This window comes from Phaethon aethereus (assembly GCF_964289735.1).
Source record: "Phaethon aethereus genome assembly, chromosome: 2".
Classification (NCBI taxonomy): Eukaryota; Metazoa; Chordata; class Aves; order Phaethontiformes; family Phaethontidae; genus Phaethon; species Phaethon aethereus.
Genome location: NC_138582.1, coordinates 92,817,045 through 92,830,921, shown reverse-complemented (window position 1 = coordinate 92,830,921; position 13,877 = coordinate 92,817,045). Strand labels below are relative to the sequence as shown.

The 13,877-nt window shown below is 41.5% G+C and overlaps 1 protein-coding gene across 1 annotated transcript in view; it reads right to left on the bottom strand.

The window, feature by feature from the left end:
* The window catches only part of RELCH (RAB11 binding and LisH domain, coiled-coil and HEAT repeat containing), a gene marked incomplete at its 5' end in the record, with an annotated part of 86,566 nt that extends 74,357 nt beyond the window's left edge, over positions 1–12,209 (bottom strand). The window contains 1 exon segment of the mRNA XM_082015327.1: positions 11,714–12,209. Coding sequence (XP_081871453.1) covers positions 11,714–12,209 — 496 coding nt within the window.
* Positions 12,210–13,877: the final 1,668 nt, after the last annotated feature.

The window sequence follows — 13,877 nt, the reverse complement described above, 5'->3', positions numbered from 1 at the left end:
AAATGTAAAAAAGTCTCAAAACAAAGTGACACATCCCCTTCCACTGACATATGTAGTATGAATGAGGTTAAATTTCATTCACTCTGATGGTAAAAACAGTTTATATTTACCAGCTTACCTAAAGGGACACCAAGAGGGATATTAGCCATAGTTTCACAGTACATGAAATAAGCAGAAATAAGTTGCAGTCTTCTACAAAAATACATTATTAAATAATCGTTACATGATCATAACATTGTAAATCAGCTAAAAACATAAACAAGCCAAGCGATACTACTTCCTGATAGAAAGCATCAAGAAAAAACTAAACAAGTCTTTTAGAAGCTATCTGAATTTACTTTGCAAACATCTGATTTGACTTTAAAAATTACTAGTTCATAAAGGAGTTGTCATATTTTCTCTAAGATCACAGGAAATCATATCATCAAATAGAGCATATGAAGACCAAGAATTCCATCTTTCTTCTTGAAAGTCAAGGAGAATTAATAACGACATTACACTTGTAAAAGACCAATTCACTTTCCACCTCTAACCGTTCACTCACACTGAAAAATACCTGTAACCTTGAAACAAGACTGTTGCCCTATTTTAAACTAATGAGCAAAACAGCTGGCTTTAAACGTTTTAAACTGATCAGAGAAATAGCTGGCTCCTGGAAATTTGGTTTTGACTAGCACCCATACGGAACAAGATGCAGTTCAAAGTGAATCCTTCCCAATCAAGATCAGAGCAGCTTTCCATACTAGGACAAAATCTTTTCCACTTCAAGCCAGGCTTTACATGAATTATATGGTTATATGTAAGAAGAAACAGCTATAGGCAAACAGCTCACACATAACATAGGAAGATACAACCTTTCTTGAAGATAGTAATTAAGTTCAAAGCCCATTAGTCTGGATACTAACTTATGCTTATCATGTTATTACAGAACCATCACTCATTTATTACAGAATTACATCACTCATTACATTTATTACATCACTTGTATTACAGAATCCATCCTCACACATCACTATTCAGAGAAGAAAGAAAAAACACTACTTTGAATTTAAAATAGAAGAAAACAAAACCCACTTTTTGGAGACATTATACCTAACTGTTTAATATAGTTCTACTTGTCATTTACTGTAGCCTTACCAAACAGGAACATGCAACATACCACAGGCTTGGAAAAAACTGTTATGGAACATTGTTCATGCTACTGGATACAACAAAAGACTTACACAGAGAATTCTGAATATCTATGCACAAGCAGAGCTCCAGAAGCTCTGCTTCCAGAATCAGAGACTTTTTTAATTTTTTTTTTTTGTTTTAACTTTAAAGAAAGTTAAAATGCTTTAACATTGGTGTTAGAAGTATCACACAAGCAACTTGATCCATCAGAAGTAATTTTGTTTGGTAATAATACACTCTCTTCACTAAATTAAATTTTCTCTACATAGGATTTCACTAGGGAGTAACCTTAACTGAGAGTAAGCCTCTCAGTTCAGTCTCAGGTACAACTACTCGCAAACCATCTCAGGCTTAATACCTTCTAGCTTCTCCTGAATAAAAACAGATGTTTGAAGTTACACAAGTGAATGACTGAGGCCATCAAAAATTATTCCTTAGCGTTATCATCTTGATGGTTATTTCTAGAGAAGGAAAAAAACAAGCTAATAGACTCCAGTACCCACTCCTCTGCAGCTGTAGAAATAAGTTGTACTTCGTTCTTGAACTGATCATCAAAAATTTGTTTTGTAGAACAAAATTATTAAAACAGGGAATTGCTAAGGTTTAATTTTCTTATGGATTAAAAAAAACATGATAATTCAACCAACAGACATGCTACACCCTAATATATCGCAGCAAATTAGACTCCAAAAGTTATGAACTACCGTACAATGAAAGTGGTGGGGGATTATAAATGTCTGAAAACCACATAATTACAGCTGTATGTGAGAAAATTCAAGCAAATTTTTCTAATTCTGAAATACTCTTTCACATCTATTGAAAGTGAGAGGCTAAAAAAGCCCCCTAATGCAATGTTTTTCAATCTACAACCCTTGGACTAATAATACAGCAAGCTTTAAGATAATGAAGGATGTAGTTCCATGTAACTTTAGAGAACAGAGAGAAGTATTTCCTGATGAGTTGTGCTATTGCTATGAGTTAAGTTCTCCCTCCTCCTAATATATACATACAAACCTTCTTGCATGGAGGAACCTCTGATGGAAAGTTTTCCATCCAAAATAAAATTATGCCATAAGGAGATCAAAGCTGAAACTTTAAGGGGTCTGCAAATCAAAGGTTGGGGAAAAACTTCATATACATCTGGAAAGGACAACAGTACAACATATTTTATAGGGAATATCTTATCTTTACATTTAGGATAACCAACCTAATTTTTAGGTTGAAAGAGATACAGGCAAACCAGCAAGTACTCTGATAACAGATCCCAACTCAGAAGTTTCCCTAGAGACTACTCAGATCTGCTACATTTTTCCCTTTTTCTGTGGTACAGGTACAATAAAAGAACTGTTGAAGTTCAGTCGTAAGGAAATGCAAGTGTGTAAGTATATATTTTAGATCTGTTACTGTTGGTGGTAAAAGAAGCCAGCAAACTAGGTGTTTTATGTACCTTATATATTCAAGACCTTGAATAAGGTCTTGAATTGAATAATAAGCTATGCCTTATGGCCATGCAACAGATGGCCTGCTCTCTTCTAGAGATACTGCTCTGGAAAAGCATGTCCTTGAATAATTTGCATTTTCAGCTGCCCTGCACAATATTACAAAACAGCAGAAGCCAAGGAAACTGGGGACAGAGACTACCTGGGGGAAAGAATAAACTTCCTCTTGCATTTACTTGCACATGATTAAGCCTCATATTAGTACTGAACTGCACATACACGTATGTGAATAAACAAACTGGCAAGATGGATAGCATTCACAGACGACATGGAATAATGTAAAAACCTGAAGAGCTTTAATGGAGTCCTTTCTACAGATGTCATTAACACTTTAAAAAGTGATCAATTTACATTTTGTATTTGTGGCTGCATTATGTAGCAACTGAAATACATATGTTGTGCAATACATATGAATAAATGAATTAAACTATTTATTCCCCCATAAATGATACTGCGAATTTCTTTAAGCCTTACCAAATTTCACAAGACAACTCTGGAGCAATATTACTTTGAGGAGTCTTAAATGGCTACTGCATTTAAAACCTGTGATAAGTTTCAACTTGTTCCAAGCTTGTCAATGCTGGATCAAACAGAAAAACAAACCTGATCCATGGCAGCAGATATCTAATCTAGCATAAAACCTTTATGGTAGAAACAGACTTCTGTATCAATTTTTTTAAGTCAATTTGAACTTGCAGAGCAAATTTTACCAGATCAACACATTCCACATCACTACAGTAACTCTGAGATGGAACTAAGAGCCTTAAAGTAATTCACTGCATCAGGCACCAAGTTGTAAGCACCTGACCCATCAACCTTGTTTTGCAACTGCAAGTACTTCTTTTGCTGTCTCTCAGATGTTCTTACTCAATGAGACCAGCTGAATTTTCAAAGTTGGTACGTTCTGAAAAGAAGTCCTCAGACCATCATCAAATGAAAAGGAAACTAAGTAAAGCTACTAGAATAAAATTAACTTTCAAACTGTCACAAGCGATCCACTTACAAATTACCTACAACAGGCATTGAAGATGAGGAGATAATACTAGCCCATGATGGGCAATCCAAACCAGGTTGAAAACAGATGATCAATACATTTACATACTTCATATTACTAACAAGCTAAGAAACTTCATAGAAAGTGTATAAGGGCAAAAACCCTAAAGCTACTTGGAGAAAACTAACCTATGCTTGCTGGCCAAGAACAGCAGAAAAAAAATAACCAATCACCATGTATGTAAAACAAGTATTTTGCAGATACATTGCAGTAGAAAGATATAACCCTCACTCCCATGACAGGCACACAGCAGAAGTTCATGAGAAAGATGAAATTACAAATAGAAAATAGATAGATCTTGCACCCCAGCACAGAAATAACACACCCACTGAACTGGGTTAAGATACAGCTGCACCTGAGCTGATCTCCTTGGAGAGCCAACCAGTAACATACTGATTTTGTGGGGGGCTTACTGCACAGACAGTCTCAGGCAGCATCCAAATTAGTCGAGTCTGAAAGAATTAAGCCAGACCTGCACAAAGCTATTTGAAGGTTGGTGCAGTGAAGACTGAGGTCCAGGGGCATATGACCTTGGGGAAGGCATCAAATCCAGCCTGGCTCCTTACCTATGTGCTGCAGTGTGCTTGAGCTACCAGGGCTTCCCAAAATGAAAAAAGCTAAAGGAGAAGCACAGCATAGAGGTACTTCTTCCAGCTCAAGATCACAGCTGGCTTCAGGAGAAATCAGAAAGCATCAACAGGATCAAGTTAAGTCCATATGCTCAATGCTACAGCACTGCATTTCCCAAAGTGTATCAATTAACTTGCATTACAAGGGTTTTTCCACTCTCTGCAGTAACCCAGCTTTCTATTATATTCCCTGACATCAAGCAAAATTATATCAATCTAGTCCTTAAATGGCTGTCTTTGCTGAGAGACTACTTAAAGTGTATAGATAAGATGCATCCTAATTCTCAAGCATTGTGTTTTCACTTTTCTTCATATTTCAATTCTAGTTTGACCCCCTTCCCCTATTCCTCCATTTATCTCAGGACAGTACTAAATTTTCCAGTTAAGTTTTAATAATGTGTGTCCACATGGATTCTATAAAGAATTTAAAAAATATTAAAAAATAAATACATTAAAAACTAGCAAGTAGAGACTGAAGCTTCTCTCTTATGAGGAGAGGCTGAAACAGCTGGGACTGTTCAGCCTGGAGAAGAGCAGGCTCGGGGGGACCTCATGATTGCGTATAAACACTTAAAGGAAGGGTGCAAGGAAGATGAAGCTGGGTCTTCTCAGTGGTGCCCAGCGACAGGACTAGAGGCAGCGGGCACAAACTGAAACACAGGAGGTTCCCTGTGAACACCAGGAAACACTTTTATATTGTGAGGGTGACCAAGCACACAGGTTGCCCAGAGAGGTTGTGGAGTCTCCATTCATGGAGATATTTAAAAGCTGTCTAGATATGGGCAACCAGCTGTAGGTGGCCCTGCTTGGGCAGGAGGATTGGACCAGATGACCTCCAGAGGTCTTTTCCCACCTCAACCATGCTGTGATTCTGTGATTGTTTTTGACATGATTTCTCCTACTCCAATAGCTGATAGCTCTCTCTCCCTCCAACATCAAACCAAGATGAAAAAGCACTTGCTATATAAATAAAAAATAAGAAATTTGTATTCTGTGAGTTTTTACACAATAGTATTTCCTTCAATTCAACAAAGTAATCAGTTGCATCACCATCATGCAGCGTTATACTGCAAGAAGGGAGGAAGTAAACTGCCTCTCCCCTGTGGTGCAGCAGGGGAAAGAGTTCAGTATTTCACAAGGGCTTTTTCAGCTTGGTCTGTCTTTAAAAAAAAAAAAAAAAATCTTCAAAATTTTTTATAACTTCTGTCCAACAAGCTCAATATACTTTGTGCCATGTCTCAGGCATGTGCATCATAAATAAAAATACAAGGCCTACAAGCTTTACTGAATCAAAGTTTTAGCCTATGCTAGAGAACTGAAGTCTCTCAAACCTGCATCTTTACAATACACTAGAAAACCAAATACAAGTAATACATTGAAGAATGATAACTTTGAACACACAACAACACAAGGTTTTATGACTTATCTTCATATACTGATAGAAAAAAGACTTCTGATGCTGTATTTTAAACAGTTCCATATAGATATAAACTACCTAACTCAGAATTTGGAACAAATCTTAGTTTGGGTTGAAAGTATGAGAACTTCCTGGGGAAAAAAAAATCTTCCATATTTTCATTAATTCTGAGCTTATAGAACACAGAAGTCCAGGATTTACAAATTTTAAATTAACAGAGATATTGTGCACACTGAGCAGCCTTCAATACAGCTGGTATCAATACCTACTTCATCGTGACTTGCTTGCAAATACTAGACAAATCTTGTGATATCAGGCAATAAATCTCATAAAATTTCCAGCAAACACTCTCTCAGCTGAACAGAATTTAAAAGTCACACCTTCACTCAAGAAAAAGACAATTCTCCGAGGAAGAAAAGCTACAGGAAACTCAATATAACTTATATGTAATTGAAATTATGCATAGGGGAGCTTAAAGGAGCTTCCAACAGGTGGTTCTGAAATGCAAAGCTCTAGCTAATCTTATTGCTGTTTCCTTCTCCCCCCTCCACCCCCAATCTCTCCTCTCCCTAACAGTAAAACTGTTAGAAGGAAACATGTGCTGCTTCGGCACAAAGCTTGCTCGCTTTGCTGAAGCTTTCAACCAAGGCATGACTAAACTCACACATAACTGAACTAGCTACGGTGCCTATATAAAGAGGTTCACTCCTGCCTTCCCCAAGACAGAAAAGTAACAGCAACTCTGGCACAGAAACAGAACAGAAAGTCAGGACTAAAGCAGCTAAATTCCCCACTGCATATCTGTAAACATCCTAACAGGGCAAGAACATGCAAATAAGTTCGTACAAGGTAAAACATAACATGGACATATGGTACACTTGCTACTCAGTGAAAACTTGATATTTGCCTGCCTAGTACTAGTGGCTACCAGTCTTGTCCTTCTTTGCCCCTCAATGCCATGCTTATCTCTTGCTACCTTATCCTGTTATTTCTTTGTGTAGTTATACTCTTATGGGGACTAACATGTCTTCTGAACTATCTACCATAAATCACGCCAACACAGTTATCAGCCAAAGGTTAAACTCATCCACCAGAAACAGCTTCTAGCAGATCTGGTTTCACTCATTTGACAACTCCAACAGTTGCAGAGGTTTTAAACTAAGAAGCTCGTAAGCTATGAAGTGCATCTCACTGAAAACTTTTCAGAAATACTAGTGTTGGTAAAACGGAGTGGAGTTTAAAGCACTCACAACTGGAGAAAGTTCAGCTGGCTTCTCTATCAGTAAAGCCAACTTCAGAGCACTATGAAACCTCTCAGGTTTCATCCAGGCAGGTTTTCTGTTTTCTGGCAGGTCTGCAGGGAACTTGGCTCCCCTTTCCTTCAGCATTACATACAAACCTCTTACTCTTTCAACTGTTTCTGTATTTCTTTTAAAGACAACAACATTGTCTCTCCCATATGCTGATAAGAGCAGCTTTGATTACCTATTTATCCACACCTTTCCATCCATTCCTTACTAATAAGAGCACCTTTCCCAAATCAGGTAGTAAAACCACTGTCCTGCCCACAAGTCATCATTCCACCTCACAGCATCTGGAGAGGTAGCCAACAGAAAGTAACAAACAAAAGACTTGCGCTCACAACACCAAAACCAGTAACAAATGCAGAACTATTCATTAGAGCAATGGAAGTTATTTGTCTTCTTCCCAACTTCCTATGATCTTATTTCGACAGCCATTTAAGCTAAGCTATAATGAACTGTTTTGAGGTAGCCCTGTTCTGCTATATATTCATACAAAACAAAAACCTGGTGCAACACTGATCATGACAAGGACCCGCACACAGTCACAATGTCTGTAAACTCAGGATTGAGAGCTGTTACCAAGACACCCCTTTCTCACAAAAGCATCATCAAGACGGTCTTCCCACATGACTTCTTCCAGCAGGACCCATCTGAATTTCAAAGGCTACAAGCAAAACCAGAGAGATACTTCACAATATCTGGAACCAAAAAAAGAATCCCAAATTGTAAACAAAGCTAGGAGCTTACTACAATGGAGCAGCAATACTTTGTATTTTTGTACTCACAGGTTAGCTTAATATAACTGGAATTAAGTGCTCAGAAAGTTACAAACAACTTTATTTTGGAAATAACTACAAACAAATAATCTGAAAAACATAAATGTAACATAAATGTTCAAACCCCTTCTTTATGATTTTCATTAAAGCTATTTCAGATTTTGAGCGTTGAGCTTTTGTAGCCATAAAGAAAAAATAAATGACAGATTTTAAGACTAAAGCTAGTTCTAAGAGTCTAAGCTGCATCCCTTCAGGAAAGGGCATTCATCAAGCATAGCAATTGCAGGACTTTGTATCAATCACATTAAAAAAGGAAAAAAAAAAAGAGGTTTCTTCACCCACTATACTCAAGCTTGAATTATGGTCATATGTGTATATGGGAAAATACTTGAGGTTTGAGACAGGGATGAGACATTTAAACCACAGTTTTATTTCTAAATTTGAAGCATCTCAATTTGTGCTGTACTTGTCTCTGCAAAGATGACATGGAAGGGGACAAATTTAAATCTAATACATAGGTGCTAACCAAGGCCTTCGAAAAGATCTAGAATACTGCATGAAGGAGGGACTTCCACACCATACCACTGACATGAGTGGCATTAGAAAAGTGGCTTCAAAATGGTCTAGCAGATGTGGAGCTACTGCTATTGAAACCAATGGAAGTGGCTGTCACAGAAGTTTTGGAGGATCTAGCAGAGATACAGGACATGAAGAATGACTGTACACAAGTATTGTGCATCTAAAGGAATAGCACTGACTCAAAAAATTTAATTTGCTTCACACTAGAAGAGCAAGTTACAAATCACAAATACATTTCCATGTTTTTCATTACAATATATCTTAATCTCTGCTCACAGCTGTGATATTACTGCTGCTGGGAAATGGAAGGGTGTTTTTGGAAAAAACTAAGAAATCCTAGTCATCTGACTATCATTTGCTTTTGTAACCAAGTGCTCTGAAGCATGGTTCAAAGACAAAACAGCTTCTAAGTCACTAGCTGACCACATGATGCTAGTTGTTTAAATCCTATGATGCTTCATTAAAATCTCTTTATAGCAGTCTATGAAGAGAAAAATACGAAAACCCAAAAGAAATTCCAGTATGTACTCATATTTTAGCTTGCCTAAAAGGATCCTGTTAAGTACCAATGAACACTTGCACTGAAATTCTCCCATTCTGCATACGAACGCATAGTATGAAGCTTTCCATTGCTCCATGGAAATCCTCAGGCAGCATTCCAAACATACTTCACATTCAATAAGAATTGCCAGTCTCACTTTTTCCACATCTGCTCAAATTATCCAAAACATCAGTGTACAATCATAGAAATTGAACTAACTCGGGGGCAGGGAAAAGCAGGTGCAAAGCTAGTCCTGAGAACAAATTCTGATTTTAGATACCAAATAGAAATAAAGGACTTTTTTTTGTTTAGTCTGACCACAATAAGATTTTTTTTTCACTGAAGCATAAAATTCAAGTGACCTTGAAATGACAATCATGCCAAACTCCACCACTTTCCACATCAATAGCTTCTATGAAGAAAACTACTGGTTTATTCTCAACCTTTTGGCATGTTAAAGCAAGAGAAGGTACCTCCACTACTCTCACATACATTCTCTACAAGTCTCCATGTGAGGATCCACAAATGCAGGCATGACAGACTGGACCTCTCAACAAAACTGAAATTTTTAACTAACTTAGGAAACTTACTGTTGGATCTGACCTGTGGCTTAGTACTCCAAATCCAGTAACACCAGATGCTTAAGAGCATAAAGTGAAAAGAACTCTTGCAAAGACCGTGTAATTTTCAGCCCATCAGAGTCTTCTGCAATCTATTTTTTAACACTTGGAAACTGGCTTAAATTCAGAAGCATGAGACTATCAGCTCTTGCTGACATTAACTGGAATCAGGCTGAAAAGCACTGACACAATCACTCAATCACTGACTTAATGCTAGACTCCAGACTGCAAGAAAGTCATGGCAATAAGTTCAAAAATCTACTTCAGCTATACAAAACCACATTTTTTTTCATTGTTCTGGATCTGTCATCTTTCAATGTCAATGTGAACTACCTTTTGAATCCTTAATGAGACCAAAAAAATCCTTTGAAAAGCATACTCTAGCCTGTTGTAGATATCAGATTTCAAGACACACTTAACCTTTAACCTTAGGTTTAGCATGATATTTATTTTTAACACCTCAAGTATTATCAAACTGCTCCAAAGTAAGTTTTAGTCCCCCTCCTCTTTCCCATCCCTGCCTCCTTCCCCCTTTTTTAAATAGTAATGTCCCATCGCCATCTGTCATTCATCAGGTCAGCACAATAATCATTAAGAAGTTCTCACATAAGTATATGTTGGTCTAGAATTCCAAGACGTCTTTTTTTTTTGCGTGCAAGCCAGTTACACAGGCTGCTGTTTTTCTAACTCAACCAGAGTATGTACATTACCAATAACTGTAAACAACGTGTCATGTTAACTCAGAAAAGAGAATGTTTAATTGATTGGATGAATTGACTGGAATCCCCAAGGAAGCTACTTTTAATAAAACAGAAATTTATGTTGGTTCAAAGCCTTGAAGCACGAGTTTTTCCAACATTCACCAAACTTATCATGATGAAGACCACACAGAAGCTCTCAGTTGGACAAAGCCAAGTATGACACTCCAAGTATTCACAAACAAGATAACCAGAACATAAACAACAGAGCATAAATAAAAAAAAAAATCCATACCATCTTTAAAAGTTATTGATAACAAGTTGAAAGTTTAGATGTCTCCCATTATCCTAGCCATCTAGATACTATCAGTTACTTCCAAATTTTAGGTCTAACTGCATGTCTTTACAGCATTAGAATTTTTTTTAAAAAACAAACAGAAATATGGGATTATTTACAAAATAATTCTAAGTGTCTTAGAATACACATATACATAAATAAGTCTTTCAACTGCCTTCTAACCACAAGCCATTTCAATATCATCCCACGAGTTCATTAAGTCCTCAAAAGTCAAGTGGCCTGGCAGCTTCTCTTTCTCAGAGTCACTTCCACAATCTACTTCATTTTTAGAACCCTACATTTCTTGATAGTAACACTAGTAAGACACACAAGTAATTTTATTCGAAGCCATGCGCTCTACTATTAAAACTCAAAAGCTTATAAGGCGAGCTATGTGATCATTTTCCACATACCTGTACCCCTTTTTCTCCCAAAAGCTATACTAAGCTAGTATACCCTTCCCACTCCTCAACTCCAAATCCCAAAATGATTAGCCAAAGACTGCACGCACTTGGCAAACATGCCAGCATTCATTACAGGAAACATTGTGTTAGTTGGGCATGATCCGTGAAACTCAGACCTTGGGTGACTTAACCATTCCAATGCACAGCAGAAATAACATGCTGGCTCCTGACACCCTAGTTTTGACAGTTTTTAGACTTTAAATGTATCTGCCACGGGTTATGACTCAACTCTTTCTCCCAGCAGCACATGACTCACGTCTTGATAGTATGCACTAAAGAAGGCACAAGAAACCCTAAGACAACTAAAATTAAGGCTGAAATTCCCATCCCTCACAATTCTTCCACATCTGCACACGCGTGACCTTCACAGGGAGACCGAGGCTCGAGTCGGTACGTGAACGGGACCAGGGACCAGGCACCCCATCTTCCCAGCCCCGGGCTCCTACAGCCTCCCCCAGTCCCGCGCGCAGATCACAACAAACGAGAAGGGGCGGAAAACGCCCTCCCCGCCTCCCAAGCGACAGGCACCGGCCGCAGCGAGAGGCATCCCCGCCTAGTGCCGGCCGCCCCGGCTCCCCGCAGCCCCCACACACCGCCCGCAGCCCCCGACCGAGTCACTTACTGAGTTGCCCGGAGCCGGGCTCCCTGCCGCCCGCGCCCCCCAGCGCGCTGCCGCCTAGGGCCCCGCCAGCGGGCGGCGTGCCGCTCTGCCGCTCGAAGTTGCCCGGATTGGAGAAGAAGTCGCGGAGCCGGGGCAGCTCCCGGCCGCTCTCCAGCAGCTCCGTGTGCAGCTCCAGCGCCGTCAGCAAGAACTGGTCCCGCAGAAGCTGCGCCGCTATCGCGTCCATCGACACCCGCGACGGCTCTCCCGCGCCGGCCCCGCCGCCCGCCCCCGCAACCCCGCCGGCATCGCCCGGCGCCGCCGCACGCAAACCCGGCAGCTCCTCGGGGCTCCCCACGGCTGCTGCCGCCGCCTCCTGCTGCTGCTGCGGGTATGCCGGCCCGCCCGGCTCGTTGCTGCTGCTGCTGCCGCCGCCGGGCCTAGACTCCTCGGGCTCGTCCTCCTCGGAGTCGCTGAGGAAGGGGTTCACGCTGCTGCCCCCGCCCGCCGCCGCCATCTTACAGCCCGACACGGCACGATCGCTGCCAAGGCGCTACCGCGGCAAAGCCTGTGCGGAACCGCCGCCGCCGCAGCCACGTCTGGAGGGGCCGGGGCCGCTGCCAGTCCCCTTCACTGCTGCGGGCGCTGCCGCCAGTGGCAACAGCGACTCCCAACCCACCGCCGCCTCCTCCTCCTCAGCCACCTCCCACCGGCCCCACTGCCGCTTCCGGATCCCGACTCTCGCGAGAGTTCCCCCGGCCAACCGCGAGCAGCTACCCAGCGCCTAGACCCTTCCCCTCCAGGACTCATGCCCGCCCCCTCGGCGCGAGAAACGGGCGGCAGCACGGGGCGGGGCTTGAGGGAGCGGGAGGCACCTTGCTGAGGAGTGGGGCTTGCTCGTGATGCAAGGGCGGGGCGTGGCCAAAAGAGCGGGAGCTGCCAGGCGGAAGCGGAAGCTGCTCGACATCGCGGCAGGGGAGATGAGTGAGTCTTGGCGCGTGCGCGCTTAGAGCTTCCCGCAGAGGGGGAAGGAGGGCGGGGGCTGCCACCGGGTGGGTTCGCCGGGGCTGGGGCCGGGCCTGCGTCTCCGTCTCCGGAGGGCTGCGGCTGGTCTGGGGTCCTCGCGGTGGCTGCCTGGCCTGTGGCGTACGGGTGTTGCTGGCGTGTGGGTCAAGAGCCCCGCCTGGGGTCTAGGCCCCAAGGCACCCGCCGGACAACCCCGTGCCCGAGTTGTGTTGGCTGGGCCGGTGTGGGGCTGCCGTGGGAGGGCAGCTCCTGCGAGGGCCTCCGGGCCGGGCGGGTGCTTGGGCGGCCTGGGGCCGCGCCCCCAACGGGCGTGAGCTGTCGTCCAGAATCAGGTGTGCTGGGTAGGCCTGAAATTAGGGAGGGTGTAAGCAGGAGTTGTACCCTTGTGCAGTTGCGTATGTGGAAGCATGACGCTATCGCTCTTAAAAAGATGATGTGAAGGTGTTACCTCGGGCGTTCGCTGGCAAGAAAGTCGAACTGAAGCTGGAGTGTGGCAAAAAGTAGTGAAAGACTTTCAGCTTGCTGGAAACGAGGCAGGACAGGGTCAGTGTTGGTTTCTGTTCTGTTTCTTTAAAAATAACGTCACGTTCCCATTCCTGGTACGCTTGTAGGAGCTCTGTGTAAAGCTGATTCACTAGGAGTTACTTGCTCTACTGAGAGTAAACTTTGTGCTAAAATCTTGGTAATAAAGTAGTGACAGAGTTTTCTGATGATAATGAGATGTTTCAGAGTGTGTGGAAGTGACTGTCCCGCAAATCACTTAAAACTGAATCAAGACTATAGGTAAAATCTTTAAAATTTACTGAGCTTTGCTAGTATTACTAGATATAGAAGCAACATTCAGTACCGTGACTGCAAACTCCTCCATTTTTAACGTGTTAGTATGCTATAAAAGAATGGCGCTTTCCTTCTGTTTTTAATTTGCATAAATTTTTGTAAACAATGTAATCAATTTTGTATTCTGTCCTATAATAAACTGACTTTTTTTACTAACTTACTGTTTTATCTTGCCGATATTATACGAAAAGAGAGTAAGTAGTGGAGTATGAACTGGTTGTAGCATAAAGTAAAACGGTGGTATATTGAAAATGCTTTAAAATTTTACTCAGACCACAACAAAAATAAGAACAAAAATGTTTTACTGCTGGTGACCTAGTGG